Source organism: Malassezia globosa (assembly GCF_000181695.2).
Source record: "Malassezia globosa CBS 7966 chromosome Unknown mgl_sf_3.1, whole genome shotgun sequence".
Lineage (NCBI taxonomy): Eukaryota > Fungi > Basidiomycota > Malasseziomycetes > Malasseziales > Malasseziaceae > Malassezia > Malassezia globosa.
Genome location: NW_001849871.1, coordinates 670,795 through 696,371, shown reverse-complemented (window position 1 = coordinate 696,371; position 25,577 = coordinate 670,795). Strand labels below are relative to the sequence as shown.

Genomic DNA, 25,577 nt, shown 5'->3' with positions numbered 1-25,577 from the left:
CGGATAGGCTTTGTGATGCCCAAGCCAGGGTCGGGGCAAGCCAGATCATATCACACCGTCGCACTTTATTCTCTACAACCCATATGCCCCTGGATCCTCATTCATTCTCATCATTGCACCGCCTCTGTTAGACCGTTGTTGTTTCTTTTTCACAATTGGTCTTTGGTGGGTTTCTATTTTCATTTTTGTAGACTAGGACATTTTCGATCACATACACACACATACGCACATATACAAAGGAGCGACTCAACGGCATCCAATGGTCCACCTATCAGCATGAGCGGTACTTGACTGCTAATGCTGCTTATCCTCTTCCGTCTGTGCATCTAGCAAAGCGCTCCACTTCTTCATAAGCTCGCCGGCGCGCTCACGGAAGTGGAATTCGTCATCGCGAGGGATGTCGGCTAGTTGCTGAATACGCTTCATGACCTTGCCAATCTTGGTGCTTTTGAGTTGATCCACCGTCATGTCTGTGTAAGCTTCCACTGTTTTGAATGTCGCGTCCTGCGCGTCCATATCCCTAGCTACAATGACCCCACCCTTGTTGAGAAAGGCACGTTGTAGTCTGTGCCGCCATTCACGGACCTTGCGTGTTGCAGGATCAAGTTCCTCTGATGCATCATGCTCCTTTCCAGAATGCGCGTCCTTGTCTGCATCTGCATCTGCATCGGCGTCTGCATCTGCTCCTGCATCCGTGGTAGCCGTTGCCTTTTCTTTGTTTCCGGTCTTTGAAGCATCAGAAGCTGATCCAGCTTTGTGCCTATCCTCTAGACCATCTACTAGCTCATCTGCTTCTTTTGCGTCATCCGATTCATGCTCACTCGCACGCGCACGTTTGGTACTGGATGCACGGCGTGAAGTCTTTGCACTCGCCGTGCGCTTCTTGGAACCTGCTTTTGTAGAACGCTTAGCCCCATATTTCTTTCCTTGCTTGTCACTGTCGTTATCATCATCGTCATTGTCCTCCTCAGCACTCTCATTGTCCTCTTCCTCCTCTTCCTCTTCCTCCTCCTCTTCCTCCTCCTCATCGCCATGCTCTTCAAGCCAATCGTTTGCCTCCTTCACAATGCGGTTCTGCTCAGCATTCCATTTGTGCGGATCTTTGGCTAGCTTGTATGCTTTGAGCAGGTCGCCTGATTTCCGTGTCGAGCCCTCGAGGAAAGTATCAATATCCTCATTGGTAAGCAGTTTCAAGTCGCGCGCTGATGCCCAATGATAATCGGCTGCAGGAAAGAACCGGATCGTATGCAAAGAGCTCTTGCCGCTCGGTCGCTCCTCCAGCACGGCACGAGGGACATTCTCGTCGTCCATAATGATGCCAGGCCATGAAGGGAAGCCCTTGATCTTTGCAAGGACCACATCACCAATCTTGAATTCATGGGGCGCAGACATGATACGACGCGCTTCTACGACGAGGCTAAGTTCTCAGCTCCCCTCCCACTCGTCGGGCGTGTTCGTTACACACTAAGAATGTGCAGTGCCGTCAGTCACACTGTCGTTACAGCGACGCGCGCAGCGCGCCACCGCTCTCTGCCTGGATCACGTGATCTCACAATCCACGCATACGCGTTTGGCAGGCAGTGGGATAGGGGCGGGGGAAGGGGATTTCTTCGGCTGGAGGCGGCCAACGTCTGAGCGAGCGCATGTGTATTCGTTGATTCGCGGACGACTGTGACGACGACTGACCTGGTGGCTTGCAGAGCAAGTCGTTGCCTGTAAAATAGTTTGGCGATTTCGACGCTGAACAGGTGAAGAGTTCTCCGGTAATACGGAGCAGGCTGGTGTCCTGATTAGAGCAGGTCTTGTGAGCGAGCGAGTCCTTGTGAGAGTGAGTGGGTGCTCGCACGCATTGAGCATGAGCAACCGTGTTGTATCAGTGACGTTTCGACATATTATCGATGATGTAATTGCAAATGTCCGGCAAGATTTTGAGGATATGGGTATCGAGAAGGAAGTACTGGAAGAACTGCAGCGTTCTTGGGAGGCAAAGCTGGTGGCAACACAGGTAACAGAGTTTGATGGCGCGGCCAACCACCAAGCGCCACGATCAAGTCCCTATCCCGCCACGCCTGGCACACAACTCATAAGAACAGCTGCTCAGTCGGGCTCGTCTGAGAATGCGGATGGTGCATTAGAGTCGGCTGACGCTGTGTATTCGAAAGTCGACGCGGAGCGCCATGAATCCGCTGCGCCTGAGGTGAGTGCCGTGAGCCACAAACGCAAGCGCGAGTCCGATGATGAAGGAAAGCGTGACGATACCGGCGACAAGAACGATGCGTCCAAGGATGAGATTGGTAGCGATCTTGACGATTCGGACGACGAAGATGCTGATGGGTCTGAAGACATGATTCTTTGCCTCTATGACAAGGTCCAGCGTGTGAAGAACAAGTGGAAATGCGTTCTACGAGACGGTGTTGCTTCCATCGGCGGTCGTGACTACTTGTTTTCCAAGTGCAATGGGTATGTATCCTATGTTTGCATCCTTAAGCGGGTGTGTTGGTGGGAGTAAAAAAAAATAAAAAAAAAACTAGTGATCGACTAACAAAGTGCAGTGAATTTGAGTGGTAGTTTGCTGCCATGATATGTGGCTAGCTACCGTACACGAACGTCGAAGCAACTTTGGTAGACAACTGGCGCGGGATGTATTGTCCATCATGCTTCTTGCGTTTCAACCATTCTGATTATGTTCCATTTTGGGCGCTGTTCCTCTGCGTCTCTCATCTATCTCTCGTATATATAGGAAGGAATAGTATGACCTTTGTTGAAACACGTCATACCCTGGTGCGCCGCGTTTGTGGTTGCATTTCACGGCTTGCAAGGGTTGTGCGATAGTGTAAGGTGGAACGTTTGAGCGCACTTTGGCGCACACGTAAGCCCAAAGCCTTCCCCCTGCCCCACGGGTGGTGGAGCAAGGAGGGCTGAACTGTTCGATTCGTCCGTGGCCATTGAGGGGGGAAAGTGACCAGCGCAAACCGACGGGGCAAGAGGGTGGGTTGGGGCAGGTGTGCAGGGGAGGAATTTTTGCGCTGTGGGTGATTCGTAGTGTGTGTGGTCCAAGCATAGAGAATCATCCTTATCTTATACGGTCAAGCTGTGTCGACGTTGTGGCCAACGGGATCGTCCGGGATTTGTGACCTCCGTTGTTCATGAAGTCAGCCGTTGAATCTACTTCCTTGCGCAGCAGCGGCGGTCTTGCGCGTATCGTGCAGCAAGTATGCACGCTGGATAACCGTACGTAGAAGGGCCCGGAGAGACAAGCAACCTCCGTCACAGCACGTCTTGAGCGGTCTTGCGCTAACGCTGTTTGTTTCAGTCCGTACACTTGCGCTCGTGGCTGTGATTCTACACTATGGGTCGCAATGGGCTCGCACTTTGCGCGCCGAGGGCGTGCTGCGCGTTGTGAACCAGTGCAAGCAAGCACTCCTTCGTGTACGTGCTGACGAGTATGTATGAGCTGACGAGATGCAGCGCGTGTTTCACCTCATGATGCTTGTGCCATCGAATCGCCGGCGAGTCGAGCGCGAAATGTCGACGGCGATGAATGACATTGCCAAGTCACTTATGCCGCCGTCGGCTGTGCCGACGATCTGGGAGCTCCCAGCGCATGGGCGCGATTCTACGTGGGTCCAAGCTCAGTTGGAGGCCCTTCAGCGCCTTGGTGCACATGGCGAAGCGGATGGTCGAGACGTGTACCTAGACGGCCAAGTGTCTGGCACCGTGTACCATGGCGGTGAGCAGCTGAATCAGCTGCTCGCAGCGTCGATTGAGCGCTTCCTCTTGACGAACCCGCTGCACCCAGAAGTGTTTCCAGGTCTGCGAAAGATGGAGGCAGAAGTCGTGTCAATGGTGCTGCAGATGTACCATGCGCCTGTGGGTGCTGCCGGCACCACAACGTCAGGTGGCACCGAATCGATCTTGATGGCTGTCCTGGCCATGCGAGAGTGGGGTCGTGCGGAGCGTGGGATCACACGGCCAGAGATTGTCGTGCCGTCAAGCGCCCATGTAGCATTCGACAAGGCTGGGGCCATTACTTTGGCGTGATTGTGCGTCGTGTGCCGGTGGACCGGCTTACACGCAAAGTGCAAATTCGTGCGATGGAGCGTGCGATCAACGCCAACACAGTGCTGTTGGTCGGCAGTGCGCCAAACTTTCCCGACGGCATGATTGATGACATTGTGTCGATTGGTGCATTGGCCAAGCGGCACAAGATTGGATGTCATGTTGACTGCTGCCTCGGTTCGTTCCTCATGCCGTTCCTTGAGCCAGCGGGCTTTGTGAGTGAACCATTTGATTTCCGCGTTGATGGCGTGACGTCGATTTCTTGTGACACACACAAGTATGGCTTTGCGCCCAAAGGCTCCTCGATCGTCATGTACCACACGGAAGCACTTCGTCGGTACCAGTACTATGTGTCGACCGACTGGGTCGGTGGCGTGTATGCGTCGCCCACGCTCGCTGGCTCGCGTGCCGGTGCTCTCATAGCAGGCGCCTGGGCTGCGATGACGTCGCTTGGTCGCGATGGTTACATCCAGAGCTGCCGCGAGATCGTCGGTGCTGCGAAGGAGATCGAGAAGCGTGTGCGTGCTGAGATTCCTGAACTGGTGATTTTGGGCAAACCGCTCGTGAGTGTGTTGGCCTTTGCGAGTGCCGGTAACGTCAACATCTACGATGTAGGTGACCAGATGAGCCGTCGTGGTTGGCACTTGAATGCGCTCAGTGGCGACATGCCTGCATTCCACATTGCTTGCACACGTCTTACAGTGCCTGTGGTCGATCGATTCGTGCATGATCTGAAGGAGAGTGTTGCTGCTTCTCGCTCTCGACCGTCCAAGTCGGGTGCCATGGCTACAGTGTATGGACTGCACACGACGACGCCCGTTGCTCCTATGCTGCTGAAGGAAATGGCCGCTCGTTACATAGATACGATGTACAAGCTTGACAAATCCGAGTAGTTTGTATGAGAACTAGGACCATGACGTTTGCAGGCAGCGAGGATTCAATTGTGATGGCTCTGTGTGGTTGATCGGAGCGACCAGGCATATGCAGAAAACAGCCAAACATACAGCTAGGAGGCTGTTGTGCCGATCAGCGTGGGAAGGTATAGATGACAGATCCCTCATCAGAGCCGAAGCCTGAGGGGTAATGGGGACGGGGATCAGGTTTATCTTGGGCGCAGTGGCAATGTTGTCAGTCAGGCCATGTAACCAGGTACGGCTAGATCCACCAGGGTCCAACCTATACGTGATTCTATGATGTATTGCAAGTCGTGTCCTGCTCCCTTTTGTCTTTCCCAAGTACAATGACAGGGGGAATGGACATGCCAAGTGCAGGAATCAGCATTGGGGTTTGAGCTATGCATTGCGTGGATTTCTTTGTCCGTGATGCAGAAATGAAGAGCAGATCGGAGTAGAGGGGGTGCATGGAACTAGAGAAACAGACAAAGAGAGAGAGAGAGAGAGAGAGAGAGAGAGAGAGAGAGAGAGAGAGAAAGGGAGAGAGAGTAAGGGAGAATCTATGATGGCAATCCACAGCACCTAGATTTGCTGTAGGACTGCTCCATTTGTGAAGGCCAATAGGGATGCGTATCGCTAACAGACGCACTGTTACAGAGACCACATACACAGAAGTCCATCAAATGCACAAACTCATTGCACTTCCTCGTCAGTCTCACATCATACGTACAGTAGAGTACTTGGACATCGCTGGTGGCAAATGCCAAGCCACAGTGCGGACACTTGCGCTGCCGGGTCTGGATGCGCGCATTGACACACGCCTCGCAGAATGTGTGCATGCAACGCAGAATGATCCGATCCCGATACCGCTCTTTGCAAGCTGAGCAGCGCAAGAGAGAATTCAGATACTCGAGGTTGGTGTCCTGGTCATTTCCATGTCGCCGCGCGACTGTTGACTCAGCAACACGTCGCCGTAGACGCCCCGCCTCGCGGTCCAACAAGCTAGCTCGCTCCATCGCTTCCTGTCGTCCAGTTGCTTCACGAGTCGCTCGTTCGAGATGCTGTGCCACACTCGTCTCTGCGGCATGCCTTGCTCGCTCCGCCTCGGCCAATCGTCGACGCAACGTGCTCGCATCGCGCTCAGTCTCATTCAGCCGACTCGCCTGCATTTGCACGCTCTTCCGCAGTGCACTCACTTCCTTCTCAGCCAGCTGGATCTGAGCCTGCATCGCTCGCTCCGTCTCCGTGTACCGCTCGATCACTTTGGCCTGTCGCTCAGCACTGCGCGTAAGTGCGCGTTTTTCTGCATCCAATGCATCTCGCGCACGCATCGCAGCAAAGTATTTGTTGTCCGCCTTGGCCTTCTCCGTCGTCAGACGTAGGATCTTGTCTTCCAAACGCGCAGCATTCGACACGCGCGCATCCGCCTGTTTGACAAGCTCATCGTACGCGGCACTGAGCCGATCGACTTCATCACTCAGCATCGCACTGGATGTGTGCGCAGCCTGCAGCTGCCTCTGAAGCTGGGCAGGCGCTTGCGAGTGGCCAGATGCCGTCGCTTCTGCACTGTCGCTGGCTTGCCCGTGTTCATGGCCATCGTCTTGGCCATGGCTGCCTGCTGCATCGGCTCGGAGAGCCTCAAGCTCGGCTTGCAGGCGCGCCACCTGTGCGTGCAAAGCGGCCATGCGCTCTTCCTTCGACGCAAGGAATGCCTTGGCCTCGTCGATCTGCGCAAACCGCACACCTTCTCTCGAGCGCCGCTCCAGAAGCTCGGCATTCAGCTCATCACGCTGTGTGCGCAAACGAGCCATATCGGCATCGCGCGCATTCAACTGCTTTTGCAGTTCATCGTTGTGTGTTTTGGCCTGTGTCGTTGTCTGGTGCACAAAGTCCGCGCGGAACTCGCGCAGGCTCGCATTCTCAGATTCTGACGAAGCCAATGCGTCTCGTACGTGATCAAGTTCTTGCTGCATGTAAGCAACGTCCGCATGGAGCGCCTGGTATATGGGATGCGCCCGCACACGATCATCTGGCACATGCTGCAGCTGCAGCTGGCACGAGGCACATGCTTGCTGCGCTTCGAGCAGCTCGGAACGAACAGCATCGAGCGCTTGCTGCCGCGCATGGGCGAGATCACGCACATTGTCAAGCTCCTCTTGCATGGCATGCGCAGGCGAAGAGAAGGCGGGTCCACGCACCATGTCAGACGTGCCAGCACGTCCCACAGCCACGTGCGCGGTCTTCTCTGCAGTCAACGCTTCCGATGCCGGCGCGTCACGCGTAGCAGACGACGATCCGTCCGTCTTCGAGCTGAAGGGCGCGCCAGCATCGTCGTTCGTCGCGGACGCCGATTGTGATGCGTTCTGCGCGCGCATGCGCTCATATCCTTGGGGATCTTCCACGGCTCGAACTGACTCACACATCAAACGATCCAGTCGCTTTTCTGCGTGACGCAGTAGCTCCGTCACATGCTCCGTATGCTCCTGTGACTCTACGAGGCGAAGACGCGTCGTTTCAAATGCCTGTCGCACTGCACTCAGCTCAGCCGTGAGTGTTATACACTGCTGTTTGTCATCATATACATTCGCGCTGGACGATTCCAAAGACGGTGCGGCGGCCAAGGCGGCGGCTGTCGTTTGTGATAAGAGTGCCTCGAGCATGGAGCGGCGCTCCGCGAGAGCAGCCGCTTGCTCCTCTGTTGTATGTGTCAAAGATATTGGAGCTAAATCTTTCCCGTCGGAAAGCTGTGCACGTTGCGTCGGACGTATGAGCGCATCCAGTGCATCCCAAAACTGGTTCACGAGAAGCACACTATGGCGCGTCCGCGCAAGCGCTTCATGCAAACTTGCTTCCTGCTCGCGGGCACGCGCGGCATCACGTTTTGCCTCGCGCATACGTCGGTACATAGCATCTTTCCGATACCGCTCCAGCAGCCGGTAATTGGGATCCGCCGATTCCGGGTCTTCCGTCTCGTCATGGTCCAGATGCAGACGTTTATTCATGCCATTGGTATCTTCGCGTGCGCTAGTGTGTGTGTATGCCATTTGATCGGCGCCGGCACCGGCACCTGCATAGGTATCGGTATCGGCAATGTCGCCATGTTCGCGTTTTCGCTCCATTCACGGTCGTTCCAGCCGTGTTCGTGCTAGGATGTGCTGCTGTGTCAAGTAAAGGTCGAAGAGTCAACCGTGTGCCGTGTCACTTTGCGACAAACGCGTCAACAGGTTTGCTCGCAGGATTCGTCGGCGATCACAACAACAATGACGACGGCCCACGGACGACGCGGTCGCGTTCGAAGAATTGCGGCGCATCCGTCCCATTAAGGAAGAGAGAAGGGACGTAAGGAATCATGAGCACATCACGTGAACCGCTTCTTTCAATCCACCCACGCCCCCTTTCCTTTTTTCTGCTTCTTGTGTCAACCTGGCGAAGCCTGCCGTGCCCAGAAGGACTGGACTGATTTGCGCCAGGTACTCGGTTCAGGGCTTGGTGGAAACCGGTCAAATTGCTTATTAAGTAAAAGCCTTGGCCCAGCTGGACTAGGGTCGTCTTGGCCAGACTGCTGTGCGCGTGTGTGTGCATGTGTCACAACTATTGGCGGTGGGTGAGGGCGCTCACAGTCAGTTCCATCACACACTCATCATCATCATCGTCTCGCGGCGCACACACTATCGTCGTCCCTTGAGTGTTAGTGTTTGAGCATGCCGACTCGAACTCTGGGGTCGTGTGTGCGTCCAGCTCGCACACATGGTCTGCTACGAACGCGGCCGAGACCCGCGATCACATACACCACAGCGCGCCTGTCGGCATCAACATCGACATCGTCGAAATCGTCGTCATCATCCATGCGCCACCTTGTGCAGGCAATCGAGCTCTTGCGCACTCTGTTTCAACCTGCCTCGCCTTGGATCACACGCCTTGATCAAGCTTTTGAAAGCGCCTCCAACTCTGTAGCAGGTATGGCCATGCTTCCATCAACAACGGGCGCAGGCTCTGTTAACACGGCGGCTGATGCTGCAGCTGTCTCAGCATCCGATAAGCAGCGTCGACGCATTGCCATTGTTGGCGCGCCGTCTCATTTCATGGACACACTTCTAGCCGAGCCTCTAGATTCCACCATCACGTGTGCTCTCGAGACGTATCCACGACATGCTCACACACATATTCAGTATGGTCCTGGCGGATGGACTGCTGATGGTGCTTGGACACTTCCTTTGTCGTGGCTACATGGTATTGAACTCTTCGAGTGCAGGGACAGAGTCGATGATCCAGATACGTACACGGAGCTGCTTGCTTGCGACGCGGTCTTCCTCGTGGTCCGTGCCTCCGCATTAACCTCTAAAAATGCATCTGCTCAAAAGATCCTAGATCTCGCTCATATCCTCGCATTCAAGCCACACACCACGCTGTTGGTAGACTGCGATGTCGATCATGCTTATGGCCAACAAGCTTCTTTGCAGTGGTCTCTTGGCGCTCAGGCTGTGTGTGAGGCCGTACCTCCCCGGCTTTTGGAGCGGCTCGCTGCACAGCAGGCAGACGTCTGGCACCCAGCTCCTGAACATGGTGCGCGAGGCATTTTGAGTGTGCAAGGTGTGCACTTTGTATCTTCTACGCTTGCGCATCATGCACGCAGCATCCTGCCGGACCAAGGCCTTCCTGAATTTGCCCGCATCTTTCGTGCATCGCGCTTTGCTGCACTGTACCCGCTTTTTGCAAAAGCATATGCACCCCAAACACGCATCGAGTATGTTGCACAGCTCGCTCTTCATGCTGCCACTGAGGCAGACGTTGCCGAAAAGGAACGACTGGATGCTGGTGCTGGCTGGGCTAGCATTCTCCAAGCGAATGCTGAACATGACATTCGCATTACGAAAGCACGTCTCGACTTGGCAAGTGACGTGTCCCAACCTGTGTCCCGGCAGTCGTCAGTACGCGAAAGACGCGGTGACCAAAGCGCCAAGACTCGCAGCCGCCAGGCGGATGCCCGTGCGCTTGTGGCCACTACGCTCCAGATGCAATTTCCCTGGTGGCGTCTACTTTGGCGTATGGATGAAATGCGCCTCGCCCTAACATACGCTGTTGGCCGCAGTTTTGGTGTGCAAGAAGAAACGCGCCTAGCCTATGAGGCAGGGCGCCTGCGCGGCGATTCGTCGCGGCAGACGCACACGGCGCATGTTGCCCTGGATGATCTGCGTGCTCGCAACACGAGTGTGCGAGAACGCCTGGCATGTGCGGACCAGCCTTCACTTGACACCGCTATGCTCCGCAATGCTCTCGCTTCGTACGATGAGCGGCACATGGGTGCTCTGCTCCATGCACAATGCCTCTCTGAGCCTTTGCTTCGTCGACGCGAACAGCTTCTTGCACGGAATGGTCCAGTCGACCGCCTCGTTTCGCAGTCGCAAAAGACCGTCGGCACAACGTACATCGGCCTCGGCGCGAGCTACACCACTAGCGCTTTGGGCGCTCTAGCTCATGCTTCACCCACTTTGTGGATGGACGAGTTTGCCACGCCCATGTCGGAAGCACTTGCTACATCGTCGTGGATACCTTCCATCGACATACCTTCATGGTCAAGCCTCATTGCCATGACACCTACGACCGCCGGCGGCGTCGCACTGCTGGCCAGCGCAGCCGCTGCATACTACCTACAGGGTCGATGGACAAAATTGAAACGAAGATTTTGGCATGATTGGGATCGGGCAGTCGAGGCCGCGGAACGTGAGCAGACCGAATGCATCGACACTGTCCTACGAACACAAGTATACGGAGCGCCATTGCACGCGGCGAAGGCCCTACGCGAGCAAGTCGATGCGCGTCGCAGCCAGCTGGATGTACGCATTCAGACTTTGCGCGAGATCCGTGGTCTTATGGACAATGTGCCTCGTTCTCAGACATAGGGTGACGTAGACAAGCAAGCGAACCAACACTTGCACGCACATACCCACACATACACGTATCCAAAAATATTCATGCGCAGTAGCATGGAGAAAGTGGCATTGTTGTACATTTTGTTTCGGGTCTGTACTCTACACAGATGGAGGCGAGGGGAAGCGAAAATGGGCATGATAGAAACAAAGCGGTGCCACGTCTGGTGAAACAGAAAGTCGAATAGGCCCCGCAGCCAGAAAGGAGACATCTGCATCGCAGGAAACCGTATTGACACAAAGTGCGACACCTTGCCACATCTCTTCTGTTTATGCGAATGGCTTGGATTTACGCTCATGAACTGCTTGTGAGCTTGTGTCGAGTACGTACTATTGTAGTGAAGCAGACGCTCGATGAGATCGACATGCGTCAGCACCATACGCCGGCAGCAGTAGCGATGAAGCTGCAGCTCAGTCAGGGCCTCGCCTTCAGTACGGCCCTCAATCAACAAGGCAAGATACGCGTCCCATTTGTCGCCAATGACTTTGCCGCAACTAAAGCAGCGCACTGGAATGATCTGTGGTCAGCCCAAGGAATGCACGCACCATCGTGACACCGACAAAACAGAGTCAGCAACACGAGAATAAGAGAAAATGCCAAATAGGACGTGAAACGTATCAGTCGTTGACACGGCAAACACGCCTTCGCTTTCACGGGCGCCCAATTTCAGCGGCGGTAAGGTGCAATTGAATAAAAAAATTCGCATCGATAGTCTGATATAGGCACTGGGATTCCTCGGCATATCGAGGATATACACAGTTTATGCTTACTTCCCAGATCTCATATGGATTCGTTCGGTTTGCAAGCTGGCACATAGCTTCGTCGTCGTCGTCTTCCACCGTGGCCCACGACAATGAGTGGATGTACGTATAGACACGTCCTACGCATGTGCTAACCACATCTCTTCTTTTTTTTTCCCTCTCTCTCTTTCTTCTTCTTCTTTGTTTTTCTGTCCGTATGCAGTCCGTGTGTTGTCGCTTGTGCGGCCTTTCATGTCCGTATTGCCGGAGGTTTCGGCGCCTGAGCGCCGAGTACCATTCCAGCAGCGGGTGATGTGGACGGCCATTGTGCTAGCCATCTACCTGGTGTCCTCGCAAATTCCTCTCTATGGCATCATGTCAAGCGACAGCTCAGACCCATTGTTCTGGATGCGTGTGATTCTCGCGTCCAACCGTGGTACATTGATGGAATTAGGTATCTCGCCCATCGTCACGTCCGGCATGATCATTCAGCTTCTTGCAAGTGCGAACCTTTTGCAAGTCGATTTCAGTCTGCGTGAAGACCGTGCCCTGTATAGTGGTGCACAGAAACTGTTCGCCCTGATCTTGTCTCTTGGTCAAGCAACGGTGTATGTGTTGACGGGTCTGTACGGTCCACCAAGTGAGCTGGGTGCTGGCGTTTGTTTGTTGCTGATTCTTCAGCTAGTTGTTGCTGGTCTTATCGTCATTTTGCTTGACGAGCTCCTTCAGAAAGGATATGGTCTCGGATCAGGTATCTCGCTCTTCATCGCCACGAACGTGTGTGAAACGATTGTGTGGAAGGCTTTCTCACCCACGACGGTCAACACTGGTCGTGGTCCCGAGTTTGAGGGTGCCATCGTTGCGCTGTTCCACCTTTTGTTCACGTGGAACAACAAGTCCCGTGCGCTTAAAGAGGCTTTCTACCGCGAGCGCTTGCCCAACGTGTCGAATCTCGTCGCGACGCTGGCTGTGTTCCTGATTGTCATTTACTTGCAGGGCTTCCGTATCGAAATCCCTATCAAGTCGACCAAGTTCCGTGGTCAGCAGGGCTCGTTCCCCGTCAAGCTCTTCTACACAAGTAACATGCCCATCATGCTCGTGAGTGCGCTGACGTCCAACTACTTTATTATCAGCCAAATGCTTGCTACGCGCTTCCCATCGAACATCTTTATCAATTTGTTAGGTGTGTGGGATCGCTTGGACGATAACCCACAGCTCCACGCCGTGGGCGGCATTGCTTACTATCTCTCGCCACCCACGAGCATGGGTGCTGTGTTCCGTGACCCGATCCACGCTTTGATTTACATCGCATTCACCCTTACATTCTGCGGTGTCTTTTCCAAGGTGTGGATCGAGGTGTCCGGCAGTGGCCCCCGTGAGATTGCTAAGCAACTCAAGGACAACCAAATGGTCATCGCTGGCCACCGCGACGCTAGTATGTACAAGGAGCTCAAGCGTGTCATTCCCACGGCTGCTGCATTCGGTGGTGCCCTCATCGGTGCCCTTTCAGTTGTAGCTGACCTGTCTGGTGCGCTCGGCTCTGGCACAGGTATCTTGCTCGCGGTCACCATCATCTACTCGTACTTTGAGATGGGCATGAAGGAGGCGTCGGGTATCAGCGCAAGTCCTCTTGCCGACCTGGTGGGATAATGATGGCATAAAGTAGGCAAATCGGTAATCCAACGTCGCATGCCCTCCTTTCTACCATATTCGCTAGTTGGCTATATACGATTTTGTAGAAGTCGATGGCTACTACAACATTGCGCCTCAAAAGTGAGGAACTTGATCTGCGTCGACTAAAAGCACTCGACATCCTCCTTATGCATTCAGTAGATTTGGGTTTGCGTTCATAGTCTGTCGACGCCTCCTCCTCCTCGGTACGCCCTCGCTAAAATTCTGATTCGGCTCGATCAAGGGCTGCTTGGAGCGCCAGAGGCGCGGTGTCAGCACAAATGGCAACACAAATGCGAGCGCAAAGAAGAACGCGAAAAATTAGGTGCATATTACATCATCATCTACACGTGAGTGAAACACGGTGTCGATGGCGCCATCGTCTACAGCAAGCATGACATGTGCGGCGAACCAGAAAATTATTTCCACACTTACTGAGCCAAGCTAGTCCTCACATATCCATCATACCTAGGACGGACCTGCGACTCATTTTGTTCCATTGCGACTGTGTATATGAATCCACCTTTGCATCCTAGCTTACATCCACCATCCAAGTATGTAACCCTGATGTTTCACTGACCAAATTAGCTCATCATTGTATGGTGAGTCGTCGCGTCGAACTCCACACCGCGCCGGCCATGCGTGGCCGGTGCAATCCACCGCCTTGGGCTCCGTGGTTCGGTGGTGGACCTGACGTGACATCAAGCGAAATGCCTGGGTCCAGCTCTGGTCCAGGTCGGCGTGCGCCTGTGAGAGAGGCAGCGCCGCTTCTTCGTCGGAGTAGAACGACGGAATCTTTCGTGCATCCGATGAGCTCCCTGTTGCCACCGTCCCCACCGCCATCCCCACCACCTATGTATCGTTTCAATCCCATTCATGTGCACCATGGCGCTGTCTCCCGTGGAGTTGATTCAGTACAGGATACCAATGATGACGACCATGTTCAATACGACATGGGTCGTGGTAGTGACGACTATGTCCTTGACGAGGGCGGTGAACGTCATTCTGAAAGGCATTGCAGTCGCTGTCGAGATCATCATTCGTCCATGACTTCAAACGCGGCTTTGGCCCCTCTAATATCCCCAACAGCATTTATTCGTACATCGCTCCAGCTCGCTTCGCGGTTTGATGTGCCTGGGACGCCAGATATGAGCCCTGCAAACATGGATGTGCGGCATCAACCCACGGCAATGGCAGAGGCATTTCTCCGACGTATATTTGTGAATTGGAATGCGTCAGGTGCGTATAAAGCAGAAGATGCGGGCATTGAGCTACTATGTCCCGGCTGGACCGGCGCGGTAGTCCAAAAAAACACCTGCACCACGCGCTCAGCTCAGCTCCGGTCACTATATGTCCACATGCCTCGTTCATTCGATCGATCCACGCTTCGCGATCACATGCTACGTATTCTAGACGCCGCGTCAGACAGTGTGTGCGCGTCACGCGTGGTCTTTTGTCTTGAGCGTGATATCCCTGATCTGTCATCGCTCCTCCATGGCTTGTGTTATGTTGGCGGGCAGCTCAGTTCACTTCAGGGCCAACGGGATGAATGGATGCAAGCTACACCGCTTGCATCATTAGTACTTGTGGCCGTGACATTATAATGGAACCTGCTTTAAGCCTTCATCACAGAGCCTGCAATGGGGTGTTGTCGCTCCAGAGTGTCGAGCCGGCAATGAGCCAGCCCTTTTGTCCTCACCCCACCAAGTCGCCTGATCATACTTTTTGTAAGCATTATATACATATCTAAGTTCACGCACCTATAGAAGAGGCACATGTCATTGGGTGAACCGGTTATGCGAGCTGTCGGGCGTCGCTTGTGCGGAGTGCCGTAACTTGGAGCGAACCCCAACCCACTGCACCTGGGAGGTATACTTCGATCGGTATCTACCTGCCGCAACAAGTCTCTCCGCCTTTGTGTTCCCATCCACGCGCTTTTGACACTTACTCGACCGATTTCTTGGCTACCGTAACAAAAGACTTAATCGTCGATTAAACGACCGACTATTTGGCCTACCTACTCTCCCCCTCACCTCTCTCACTTGGAGTAGCATGGCGGCACAGTCGCGCCTCCGCACGACCCTCGACTCTGCCAAATTGGAGAGTATAAATCGCCTTCTCGCGTTTACATCACTTTATGGAAGAAACTATGCTTCAATCCAACGCGTCTTGCGCGTTGTGTACTTGATCGGCGTGGCATGTGGTGTGATCCTTATGTTCGCGCCCAAGAGTCAGAACAAGAAAAGCAGTAAAAAAAGTACCGCTAATGAAAGTCGAAAAGAGAGTAATCGTCCTGATGCGGCGCTTATTTCGCCGCCAAATGCACAGAAGAAGCGAGTCGCTATTGATCGCGTATTTTATGCGCGTTTGTTTCGTCTGTTGCGCATTACCTTTCCGACATGGCGATCCGCGTCGTTCGGTCATCTCATCGGCTTATCCTTCACGCTTCTCTTGCGCACTCTCATTTCCTTGTACGTCGCCGAGCTAGATGGCCGCATCGTGTCGTCGCTTGTCCGAGGCGACAAAGCGCTGTTTTTACGCAGGGTCGTTGCATGGATGTGCATCGCCGTACCTGCCGTATTGACAAACAGTATGATTTCGTTTTTCGTTAACTCATTGTCTCTATCGATTCGCTCGCGTCTCACAAACGTGATCCAAAATGTGTACCTGAAAAACCTGACATTCTACAAACTCACGAACTTGGATGACCGGATTCGCAACGCGGATCAACTGTTGACCGTGGACGTGCAGAAGTTCAGTCGCGCTATATCGCTGTTGTATGGCAACATTTTTATGCCGATGATCGATTCCATCGTGTACAATTTGCGCCTAAGTCAAACCGTTGGTGTGGAAATGTTGATTATGACGACAACAGTGATCCGACTTACAGCTATGTTGGTCAAGATTTTGACGCCACCATTTGGCCAATATGCGGCAACGGAGCAGCAACTTGAGGGCGAGTACCGATTTAGCCATGCCCGTCTTTTGGAGAATGCTGAGGAAATTGGTTTCTATCGGGGCCAGGAATTGGAGAAAAAACTGATTGACCGCTCTTACTTTTCCTTGCTCAAGCATATGAACCGTATTTTCCATATCCGCATATATTATGGCATGATGGAAGAAAGCATTGTTAAGTGGCTTTGGGGCGCCATTGGGCTAGTTATTTGCTCTGCCCCTGTGTTCTTCAAGATTCCTGGATTCGTCACGCGTGGCATAAAGTCCGATGCAGGTTCGCGCACAGAAACGTTCGTGACAAACCGACGTCTCCTTTTATCAACATCCGATGCATTCGGTCGTGTAATGCTCAGCTATAAGGAAATGTCCGAGCTGGCCGGCTACACGTCGCGATTGACAGAACTGATGGAGGTGATGGATGAAATCAACTCAGGTCGCGCTAAGAAGCGCCTCGTCACTTCTGTTGGCCAAGAAGCAATTGATCAGAAGAATGAGATCTTTTCGCGTCGTGGTGAAATAATTGAGGGCACCGATGAAGTGGTGTTTGAAGATGTGCCCATTGTGAGTCCGAACGGGGATGTCCTCCTGGAAAAGCTTAGCTTCCGTATTGAACCAGGAAATAACCTGCTTATTATTGGACCCAATGGATGTGGCAAAAGCAGCATGTTCCGTATCCTTGGTGGCTTGTGGCCTGTCTATGGTGGACGTGTGTACAAGCCAGCGAACCACGACTTTACATATATTCCGCAACGCCCGTACTTATCGCTCGGTTCGTTGCGTGATCAAATCATTTACCCAGACACGGTCGATGAGATGCATGCCAAGGGCATCAAGGATGAAGACTTGGTCGATATTCTCAAGCTCCTTCAGATCGATAATATCGTCGAACGAGAAGGTGGCTGGGATGCGGAGCGTGAATGGCGTGATGCGCTGAGTGGCGGCGACAAGCAACGAATCGCTATGGCGCGTCTGTTCTACCACAAACCCAAGTACGCGATTCTTGACGAATGCACAAGTGCCGTAACACTCGAAATTGAACGAATTATGTATGAGCACGCAACAGACCTTGGGATCACCATGCTCACTGTATCACATCGCCCATCGCTCTGGAAGTATCATTCCCACGTTCTCCAATACGACGGACAAGGTGGTTATGTGTTTACTGAGCTTGATGCTGACAAGCGCCTTAAATTGCAAGACGAGAAACAACAGCTTGAACAGAATTTGTTGTTGTTACCAAAATGGCAAGAACGTCTGCGTGATCTTCAAGGTATCAAAACTGCCCATGAAAGGCTTATCAAGAGCTCAGGACATGGTAATCAACAGAAGGAATCAACGTCCCAGCCACCCAAGCAGGGCGAATCTGCTAAGCAGGACCAGACCTTGAGGCAAGAATCGCAGAAAGATGGGTCGAAGCCTGAGCCATCCCAACAGGATCAGACCTCGAAGCAAGAATCGAAGAAAGACGAATCAAAGCCTGAACCATCCCAGCAGGACCAGACCTCGGAAAAAGAGTCCAGGATTGAAGATTCCAAACTTGAAAAACCCAAACAGGAATCCAAACAAAGGTCGAAAGATGAAGATTCGAGACAAGAGCCACCGAAAATCCAAAATGAGATCCCTGCCGCCGGTGCTAAAGTGTCACAACCACCAAAACTAAAGAAAAAAGCGTCGAAGAAGTCACAAAACTTGAAGTCCCCGTCTGATCCTGCAGGAGAGGTTCCGTCAAAGTCGCCTGAAAATGGCGATGATAAAGTTGGCAAACCAGCGCCTGCCATTGATTTTGCCTCCATTCATCAACATCCGAAGAAGTGATAGATGATATTGCTAGAATGCGAATGACTTTCAACCCCTTCCCATGACGTCATTACCACGTTCTCGCTCTCGGCTGCAGGTGACAGCGCTGCCGTAAGATGTATCGGACAGGGACCAATGCTGTTCTTAACCATGCTGGCCATGCTCCCCAAGTGCATCACACTTCGATACGCACTTCGGCACGACGTCAACAGTATCACACAAGCTTGCTCATTTGGTATAGAGCGCACTACATAGCCCTGTCCTACCAACATCCACTAGACTGCTATTTGCTTGCTTACTGCTGCGAGAGAGCGGCTTGAATCGCAGAGAAGACTTCGACTTCAATCTCAGCAGCTGCCTTCTCCTCGGGCGAGCCATTGCCAGAGGCGACACGCTGCGCTTCGGCCAGACCTTGGCGCACAGACTGCAAGTGTGTGTAAGTACCATGTAAGGCGACATTTCAAGCATCAACATACCTCTTGTGAGAACTTGTCCAGCGTGTATGCCTCAATTGTGTTCACAGTCAAGTGGTTGTCCGGGTGAATCGTAGCGAAGCCGCTCGAAACTACCGTGTAAGTAAGTTAGTATAAAGAACGCGTGTGGTTCAGCACATGCCATTGATGTGCAATTTGTGCAAACGTACCGAAGAACTTCTTGCTCGTGCCCGACGACTCGATAACTTCCAACACGCCAGGGCGGATCTGCTCAACTGTCGGAACGTGAGCCGACAGGATACCAAGGTCACCCGAAATTGCTGGCACGTTTACTTGTGTGACCTCCTGGGCATTGTACAAAGCCTGTTGAACAAACACATGATGTTAGTCATGACAATCGAGATCATGACCCAACTAGGGTCTACATACCGAGTGTGGCAGCACGAAGCTTAGCTTCAGCTTATCACTCACAGCCTCAGCATATCCACGACGCGCACCAGCCAGTTGGGAAAGGGCTGGGCGGTAGCTTGAAGAGCGGAGTGTGCGCGAAGCCAATGCAAACACCATCGTCGTTGTAAAGTCAGTCGGTCAGCGAGTGAATTCACACGCGCTGTCCTCCGAATCAGCTGCCATCCGCCCAAGTGTCCACCCAAATCTGCCCGGTCCGAGGGCCAGCAAACGCCGTACATCGGCCGAGTCCGGGATGCAGCCTGCAGGTGGCTTTACCACGTGGTTGAATTATCATAGCGCTCCTAGACCCCGAGGTGTTTCACCAACGCCGTCCACAAAGATACCTCCACACGATCACGTCCATGAGCGGCCGCTACACATGAGCCGCTGTCCGTTTACTTGCACGAGTTGCTCGCAGCTCATCTTTCTTGATCAAAGCATCGAGTCAGCAGACAATGACGCTTGGAAAAATCTGCTTGATAATAAATATTGCCCTCTGGGTCCCACAGGGATTCCGCCAGCGGAAGAGGCTGTAAAATCGCTGAACCTGCCGCCCTCTGTTCAAGACACATTCCTACGCCGTGCTGCGCATGATTCTCCTGGTGATGCTCATGAAGGACAAGGTGCTGACATGTATGTAATGCAATTTTCACTATTAGATGCTGCCACATGTGATGGAAAGTCAGATGTTCGATATCCATTGTGTCAAGCATGTGCACGAGCGGCCCTTCAATCGATGGAAGAACGTCGGCTGCGTTTGGAACAGGATCATAAAACGTTGTCCATGTTGGAACGCGAGCTTCAAAGATTAGCTATCATAAAAGGAGATCTCGACATGTCCGACGATGACATGGCACGATGGAGACGCGAGCACGACCGCCTCGAGCATGACGTCGACGCCGTGCACAATGCATGCAAGGAGACATGTGCGGAAATTCGCAAGACAGACATTGAAGTCGAACAGGTCCGGTATGCGCTTGAAACACTGAGCTATATGGAGGCAAAAATGGCGAAGGAAGAGCAGGAGTTATGGTATGTCTATCATGATAAGGCGATGGAACTTGAACGTTGTGCCTCGAGTAAGGCTTGTCTCAACGCTGAATTCGTGCATATGCAAAAACAACTTGCATCCCTGGAGCAGTCGTGTGCATACAGGGACGTATTTTGCATTGAGCAAGATGCTTATGGAATAGGCACTATTAATGGCCTTCGTCTCGGCAGACACACTGGAACTCGCGCCAGACCAAATGAACAAGTGCCATGGTCGGAGATCAATGCTGCGTGGGGTCAAACAGCACTTCTGCTTACGGTATTACAACGCAAGCTTAACTATGCAAGTCGCGTATACAAAGTGGTGGCACGTGGCTCGTTCAGCGTTGTTGAACGACTGGAGCCTGACCACGCAGTCTTTGAGCTGTATGCTACCAGCGAGTGGCAGCTCGGACGATTATTTCACGCACGCCGATTCGACTGTGCCATGCTGGGCTTCCTAACATGCGTGCAAGAAATCTACATGCATGCTAAATCTCTTTATAATGATCTTGAGATACCCTACCCGTAAGTGTCATTATCGAGTACGAAAACAGAGAGAACTAACGCTGCCTTTGGAAAACAAATAAAACACAACACTTGGTTTCATACTCTAGTATTCATTCTGATTGTATTGGTGGAATCAGCATCCGGCTTCAGTTCCATGAGCCAGCAGCATGGAATCGTGCAACTCGATACCTCCTTGAAACGTATGTTACGCTCGCTTGGCTACGCGCTAGTTTGCCGATCTCGTCTAACTCCAGTCTCGATTGCCTCCTGTCCTGGACACTCACCTGTTTGAAGTGAGACGTATTGTCACGTGATCTATAGTCGCCCTCGCATCGCGGCGCTTCGTTTGCCACCGCCGATCGCTGTAGCAAGTCTTTTCTTATTCCCAGGTAGGTTCCGACGGTCGTGCACTTCCTGCTTGCATAGGAGCGAATATGCCTATTACACAAACAGGACACCCCGGGCAGGACCACTCGCGTGACCCTTGTCCATGGGTCATCCTCAATGATTTTGGTGGTGCATTTGCCATGGGTTGTATCGGTGGCACGATCTGGCATGGTATCAAAGGAGCTCGCAACTCGCCCCGTGGTGAACGCATGCTCAGTTCGGTGTCTGCTATCAAGGCTCGTGCACCAGTTCTTGGTGGTAACTTTGGTGTATGGGGTGGTTTGTTCACGACCTTCGACTGCTCTGTCAAGTCGGTTCGTCAGAAAGAAGATCCTTGGAACGCAATCATCGCTGGTTTCTGCACTGGCTCTACCTTAGCTCTGCGCGGTGGTCCAAAGACTGCGTTTGGTGCTGGTGTCATGTGTGGTATTCTTCTTGGTGTCTTCGAAGGTGTCGGTGTGCTGATGCAGCGTCTCCTAGCCGAAAACAACAAGCCTATTGCGCCTATTATCCCTGACTCGCCGCTGGCTCCAGCTGGAGGCAATGCCTCTGTACCCAAGTAAATCTGGACATGTGGTGTGAAAATATATACATGTGTGTGTTCTTGCGAGCAGGATTAACAAGGTCAAGATATCCTTTTCCACTCTCTATTTCTTACCGTCCTCTTATATACATTTCGACCTGAGTTTCCGCTAGCAGCTCACTAGCATGAAAAAGGTCCATTGTGAAGCACCTATATTCAGGACGTTATTCATCTTGGTATCCATCTTTACGCGTCGGGTTTTTGTAGTCGATGAGAGACCAATGCCTTTTTCTCCATTGATCCACACAGATTCATCAGCTAAGACGAAGACGCTTGCATCTGCTGCACACGCAATAGCCTTTACGTTTGCATAGTCATGCTGATTATCTCCCAGATCCACAGGCGCAGGGGGTGAATAACCCCAAGGCGCATACCAGCCCCATACATATGCATCGCCCTCTGTGCTCAGAGCGATCGTGTGTCGATCGCCGCAGGCCACATGCTGGACCCCGGCGGGAAATCCTTGGTCTTTAGAAAAGTATGACACGCAGTGCAAAGTTGTATTGTCATTGCGGATGCGCACAGATCCGAGTTGACCAAAGCGATTGTCCCCCACCGCATATAAGGGAGAGGCCTCCGCGCATGCTCGCAGAATAAAATGCGAGCCACCGCCATACACCAGATCAAACTTTGGCGCTTTAGTGTCAGGTGATTGAAGGAGCAGGCCATACTTGGTCCCACGCATCATGGCCTCAAGTGATGTATATAAATATGCAGTTCCGTGATCTGGTAGACGAATAAGCTTACTTTTCACACATACACAGACATACCAGAAACGGCAACAATGCGTCCTGTTTTATCCATGGCCGCATGACGCCATCTATCCGAGCCGTGACGAGCCGTTGTAAAACCAATACACAAATATCCATCATTATCAATGCAGCCTTTGATCTCATCCTGCCCAAGAATTGCACGCGGCTCGCGCCAAGGAATGTGGTACTTTCTCGGTATGCTTGTATTCTCATGTTGAGGCATATATCCAAACAAGTACAAAAGGCCTTGCCTTGAGTAAAGAACTTGCGACCCTGTCACCCACACTAGACTGTCGGCGCAATCTATCTCCGTCGGCTCTGCTATATGCAACTTGCACAAATTCTGTCCAAGCTGTCCATGTAAGTTAGATCCCCAGCCCAGTAACTGCGCTCTGCATGGTCTTTCCCTCATCCCCACGAACAGCTTTTGGGATGCCATGAATGAATGTGCGCGTGTGCGCATGGCCTGAGCGAAACGCCCGATTTCGACCCGATCATTCACACCACAGGAACCGTCATATTTTCGACAAGATGTGGTCGACAGATTTTACCCACACCTTATTCACGTACAGACACTTTTAGACAAGCTCAACTTAGCGCGCTCAGTTGCCTATGTTGCACAGATGTTGGTATAGTTCACGCATACATCACAAATACATGCAAGCGTGTCGACGTCCAATTACTACATTCCGATCGGTCGTTGATGTGCTTGAATCACGCGGCATGGTGCAGGCGACTACATCGCGAGCACTCAAAGAACACCTAGCTATGCCAGGCGAGGCTTCTTCCACACCTCACCAACATATAAAACGCACAATCTACTCTGGCGTAGATCCTAGCGCACCAAGCTTGCATGTGGGCAATTTGTTGCCCTTAGTCGCGCTCCTGCATTGTGCTATCTATGGCCACAAAGCGCTTGTCTTAATTGGTGGTGCTACGGGAGCTATCGGAGATCCCTCTGGACGTTCATCTGAGCGATCTGCACTCGGTACAGATCAGCTCACATCTAACGTGACTACAATTCGTGCACAGATTTTCCAGTTTTTCCACAACGCCGCTGCATATTTGTCACGAAGGAATATACTGCACGCTGAACCGGTACTCTTTGGTTCCTGCAACCAGCAATCCTGGGAAAATGAGTGTTTATTTCAAACTGCTTTGGATATCCAGCTTGTCAATAATCTTGACTGGTTCCGCGATATCAAGATGCTCGACTTCTTATCTAGTGTCGGTCGCTATGTCCGTGTCAATGATATGATGGCTCGAGACAGGTGCGTTCATGATACAGCTACTAATGTACTTATGCAGTGTTAAATCACGCCTTTTTCCTTCGGAAGGTGGCCCTGCAACAACAGGACTCTCCTTCACAGAGTTTTCATATCAGCTCATGCAAGCGTATGACTACTGCTATTTGCATGAACGAATGGGTTGTTCGGTCCAGCTGGGCGGCTCTGACCAAATGGGCAATATTATGGCTGGCATTGACTTGATACGCCGACAACGCGCGGCTCATGTACAAAACGACAAGATGAGTGATCTGAGCATGCGTGCAGACCCCGCATACGGACTCACACTGCCACTTCTCATGACATCTTCTGGTGTTAAGTTTGGTAAATCAGCTGGCAACGCTGTATGGATTTCACCCGCCTTACTTTCGGACCTTGACTTTTATCAGTATTTCGTGCGAAGTGCCGATGCAGATGTCGAACGATACCTCACTTCTTTGACATTCATGCCTTTGGAAGAAATTAAACAAGTCATGATACTTCATTCGCAAGACCGATCGAAACGCGTGGCACAAATTTGTTTGGCTAATGAAATGACGGAACTCGTAAGAGGTCCCGACGCACTTCGACGCGCTCAATTAGCGACCAAAGTACTTTTTGACACAGATGTGAATGCTCTTACCTTAGAGCAGATATTGTACGCCTTCGAAGGGGACCCACGCCTTGTGCGACTGACAGAGACTCAAACTATGGACTTATTACGCTTGGCTGCCGAAATTGGTTTGGTTTCTTCTCGAAGTACGTACTCTGCTTGATTTTGGTCGAAAGGCTAATTATAATTTAGGTGAAGCACGCCGTCTTGTTCAGCAGGGTAGCAGTGGTCTTTACGTTAACAATGTTCCAGTGAAGGATGTACAGGCCAAACTGGAGCCAGAACACCTGCTTAATGGGCAATTTTTTGTGATGCGGGCTGGTAAATCGAATCATAAAATTGTGGTGCTTGAACCAAAGTAATGATACAGTCATTGTACGAAACTTAATTACCTTCGTGATTCGTTTAAAAGATAATAAAACTACAGAGTTCTCCGAGCTCGACTGCGGAGTCTCATTTCGCATTGAATGTGCTTGCGTGACGTATCATGGCCTTTGTGGAAGCACCTATTCTTTAGCGTGCTTTGATTCGCTGCTTTCAAATCCGTTTTCGTTCGTCTATTCCACCGAACTGACGAGTAAAGTTCATCATGTTGCAAATACGTGTACAAAAGTATCTTAGTCTCCGATTCGAGCCCTCCAGTCACAGATCCATTAACACATGCTTTATCTTTGATATCCTCCTTCTAATGCTTTTTATTATGGCAATTCTTTTGTGGATACTCCCAGGAATAGAGATAGTGACTATGGTAATATGGTTTAAAAATCGACAGAAACTACTCCTACTCGGCATACGTGCTGCACAAGCAAGAATGTGTCAGCACCAAAGGACTGAAAGTATATATTGGTCTCAAACTGCGACATCGGTGATATAAGCGGCAATCGTCTAGAGGTTTAGGATCTCACCTTCCCATGTGCCAACGTTGGCACGCGGATACGCGTGGAATCAGGTGAGGACGGGGGTTCGAACCCCCCTTGTCGCAAGTTTTTAATTTTGTCGGGTCAACATGTGAACCTACAATTTTGGATGCTGTAGACATGATATCATTAGCCGCTGAAGCTCTTTCCCCTCATCGTCGTCTAGTTCGTCACGACGTCCAATGGAATTCAGCCTGGATGGTCTATCCCATTTAGCGAGGATGGAGTTGGAGCGGGTCTCCAAAGGAGCAGGAACAACGTGAAAATGAACCTGTAGGTAGGCTAGTTAGAGGATATGCGCATCCAGCAACGTACGTGGTCTATGGTTTGAGCATACACCTGATTTGCAACAACTTGCAAGCCGATGATCCCGAATGCTGAGTGAGTCTTTTCTGTAAGGTGGCATACCTTCTTCCATAGCCCGTGCCACTGCAGTCACGCCTTGCATCACGGCGGAAGCTTGCGCTGGACACATACTAGAAAGTCTAGATACATGCGACTTGGGAATAACAACTGTATGGCCTGCAGAATTAGATATTGGAAAAGATCGTAACTTGCCTGTGCGTATAGGAAGGATATCAAGAAATGCCACGT

The 25,577-nt window shown here is 52.0% G+C and overlaps 15 protein-coding genes across 15 annotated transcripts; 10 read left to right on the top strand and 5 right to left on the bottom strand.

Moving 5' to 3' along the window:
* Positions 1 to 294: 294 nt before the first annotated feature.
* Positions 295 to 1,392, bottom strand: MGL_1645 (uncharacterized protein; the record flags this gene model as incomplete). The annotated part of the gene is made up of 1 exon (XM_001731410.1): positions 295 to 1,392. One exon carries the CDS (start codon positions 1,390 to 1,392, stop codon positions 295 to 297), a length of 1,098 nt encoding a protein of 365 aa, XP_001731462.1.
* A 463-nt stretch (positions 1,393 to 1,855) lies between these two features.
* MGL_1644 (uncharacterized protein) lies at positions 1,856 to 2,509 on the top strand (the record flags this gene model as incomplete). The annotated part of the gene is made up of 1 exon (XM_001731409.1): positions 1,856 to 2,509. The coding sequence occupies one exon, from the start codon at positions 1,856 to 1,858 to the stop codon at positions 2,507 to 2,509; it is 654 nt and encodes a 217-aa protein (XP_001731461.1).
* Positions 2,510 to 3,483: 974 nt separating this feature from the next.
* MGL_1643 (uncharacterized protein) lies at positions 3,484 to 4,041 on the top strand (the record flags this gene model as incomplete). Its single annotated transcript, XM_001731408.1, has 1 exon — positions 3,484 to 4,041. The coding sequence occupies one exon, from the start codon at positions 3,484 to 3,486 to the stop codon at positions 4,039 to 4,041; it is 558 nt and encodes a 185-aa protein (XP_001731460.1).
* A 119-nt stretch (positions 4,042 to 4,160) lies between these two features.
* MGL_1642 (uncharacterized protein) lies at positions 4,161 to 4,952 on the top strand (the record flags this gene model as incomplete). The annotated part of the gene is made up of 1 exon (XM_001731407.1): positions 4,161 to 4,952. One exon carries the CDS (start codon positions 4,161 to 4,163, stop codon positions 4,950 to 4,952), a length of 792 nt encoding a protein of 263 aa, XP_001731459.1.
* Positions 4,953 to 5,512: 560 nt separating this feature from the next.
* Positions 5,513 to 8,071, bottom strand: MGL_1641 (uncharacterized protein; the record flags this gene model as incomplete). Its single annotated transcript, XM_001731406.1, has 1 exon — positions 5,513 to 8,071. The coding sequence occupies one exon, from the start codon at positions 8,069 to 8,071 to the stop codon at positions 5,513 to 5,515; it is 2,559 nt and encodes an 852-aa protein (XP_001731458.1).
* A 726-nt stretch (positions 8,072 to 8,797) lies between these two features.
* On the top strand, positions 8,798 to 10,852 carry MGL_1640 (uncharacterized protein; the record flags this gene model as incomplete). The annotated part of the gene is made up of 1 exon (XM_001731405.1): positions 8,798 to 10,852. The coding sequence occupies one exon, from the start codon at positions 8,798 to 8,800 to the stop codon at positions 10,850 to 10,852; it is 2,055 nt and encodes a 684-aa protein (XP_001731457.1).
* Positions 10,853 to 10,981: 129 nt separating this feature from the next.
* Positions 10,982 to 11,428, bottom strand: MGL_1639 (uncharacterized protein; the record flags this gene model as incomplete). Its single annotated transcript, XM_001731404.1, has 3 exons — positions 10,982 to 11,043; positions 11,211 to 11,397; positions 11,426 to 11,428. 3 exons carry the CDS (start codon positions 11,426 to 11,428, stop codon positions 10,982 to 10,984), a joined length of 252 nt encoding a protein of 83 aa, XP_001731456.1.
* Positions 11,429 to 11,872: 444 nt separating this feature from the next.
* MGL_1638 (uncharacterized protein) lies at positions 11,873 to 13,270 on the top strand (the record flags this gene model as incomplete). Its single annotated transcript, XM_001731403.1, has 1 exon — positions 11,873 to 13,270. The coding sequence occupies one exon, from the start codon at positions 11,873 to 11,875 to the stop codon at positions 13,268 to 13,270; it is 1,398 nt and encodes a 465-aa protein (XP_001731455.1).
* A 659-nt stretch (positions 13,271 to 13,929) lies between these two features.
* Positions 13,930 to 14,895, top strand: MGL_1637 (uncharacterized protein; the record flags this gene model as incomplete). The annotated part of the gene is made up of 1 exon (XM_001731402.1): positions 13,930 to 14,895. The coding sequence occupies one exon, from the start codon at positions 13,930 to 13,932 to the stop codon at positions 14,893 to 14,895; it is 966 nt and encodes a 321-aa protein (XP_001731454.1).
* A 448-nt stretch (positions 14,896 to 15,343) lies between these two features.
* Positions 15,344 to 18,061, top strand: MGL_1636 (uncharacterized protein; the record flags this gene model as incomplete). The annotated part of the gene is made up of 1 exon (XM_001731401.1): positions 15,344 to 18,061. The coding sequence occupies one exon, from the start codon at positions 15,344 to 15,346 to the stop codon at positions 18,059 to 18,061; it is 2,718 nt and encodes a 905-aa protein (XP_001731453.1).
* Positions 18,062 to 18,338: 277 nt separating this feature from the next.
* On the bottom strand, positions 18,339 to 19,044 carry MGL_1635 (uncharacterized protein; the record flags this gene model as incomplete). The annotated part of the gene is made up of 4 exons (XM_001731400.1): positions 18,339 to 18,467; positions 18,520 to 18,608; positions 18,687 to 18,840; positions 18,907 to 19,044. 4 exons carry the CDS (start codon positions 19,042 to 19,044, stop codon positions 18,339 to 18,341), a joined length of 510 nt encoding a protein of 169 aa, XP_001731452.1.
* A 473-nt stretch (positions 19,045 to 19,517) lies between these two features.
* MGL_1634 (uncharacterized protein) lies at positions 19,518 to 20,763 on the top strand (the record flags this gene model as incomplete). The annotated part of the gene is made up of 4 exons (XM_001731399.1): positions 19,518 to 19,560; positions 19,587 to 20,484; positions 20,574 to 20,666; positions 20,721 to 20,763. The coding sequence occupies 4 exons, from the start codon at positions 19,518 to 19,520 to the stop codon at positions 20,761 to 20,763; spliced, it is 1,077 nt and encodes a 358-aa protein (XP_001731451.1).
* A 137-nt stretch (positions 20,764 to 20,900) lies between these two features.
* MGL_1633 (uncharacterized protein) lies at positions 20,901 to 21,416 on the top strand (the record flags this gene model as incomplete). Its single annotated transcript, XM_001731398.1, has 1 exon — positions 20,901 to 21,416. One exon carries the CDS (start codon positions 20,901 to 20,903, stop codon positions 21,414 to 21,416), a length of 516 nt encoding a protein of 171 aa, XP_001731450.1.
* Positions 21,417 to 21,545: 129 nt separating this feature from the next.
* Positions 21,546 to 22,124, bottom strand: MGL_1632 (uncharacterized protein; the record flags this gene model as incomplete). Its single annotated transcript, XM_001731397.1, has 1 exon — positions 21,546 to 22,124. One exon carries the CDS (start codon positions 22,122 to 22,124, stop codon positions 21,546 to 21,548), a length of 579 nt encoding a protein of 192 aa, XP_001731449.1.
* Positions 22,125 to 22,845: 721 nt separating this feature from the next.
* Positions 22,846 to 24,428, top strand: MGL_1631 (uncharacterized protein; the record flags this gene model as incomplete). Its single annotated transcript, XM_001731396.1, has 3 exons — positions 22,846 to 23,459; positions 23,497 to 24,212; positions 24,259 to 24,428. 3 exons carry the CDS (start codon positions 22,846 to 22,848, stop codon positions 24,426 to 24,428), a joined length of 1,500 nt encoding a protein of 499 aa, XP_001731448.1.
* Positions 24,429 to 25,577: the final 1,149 nt, after the last annotated feature.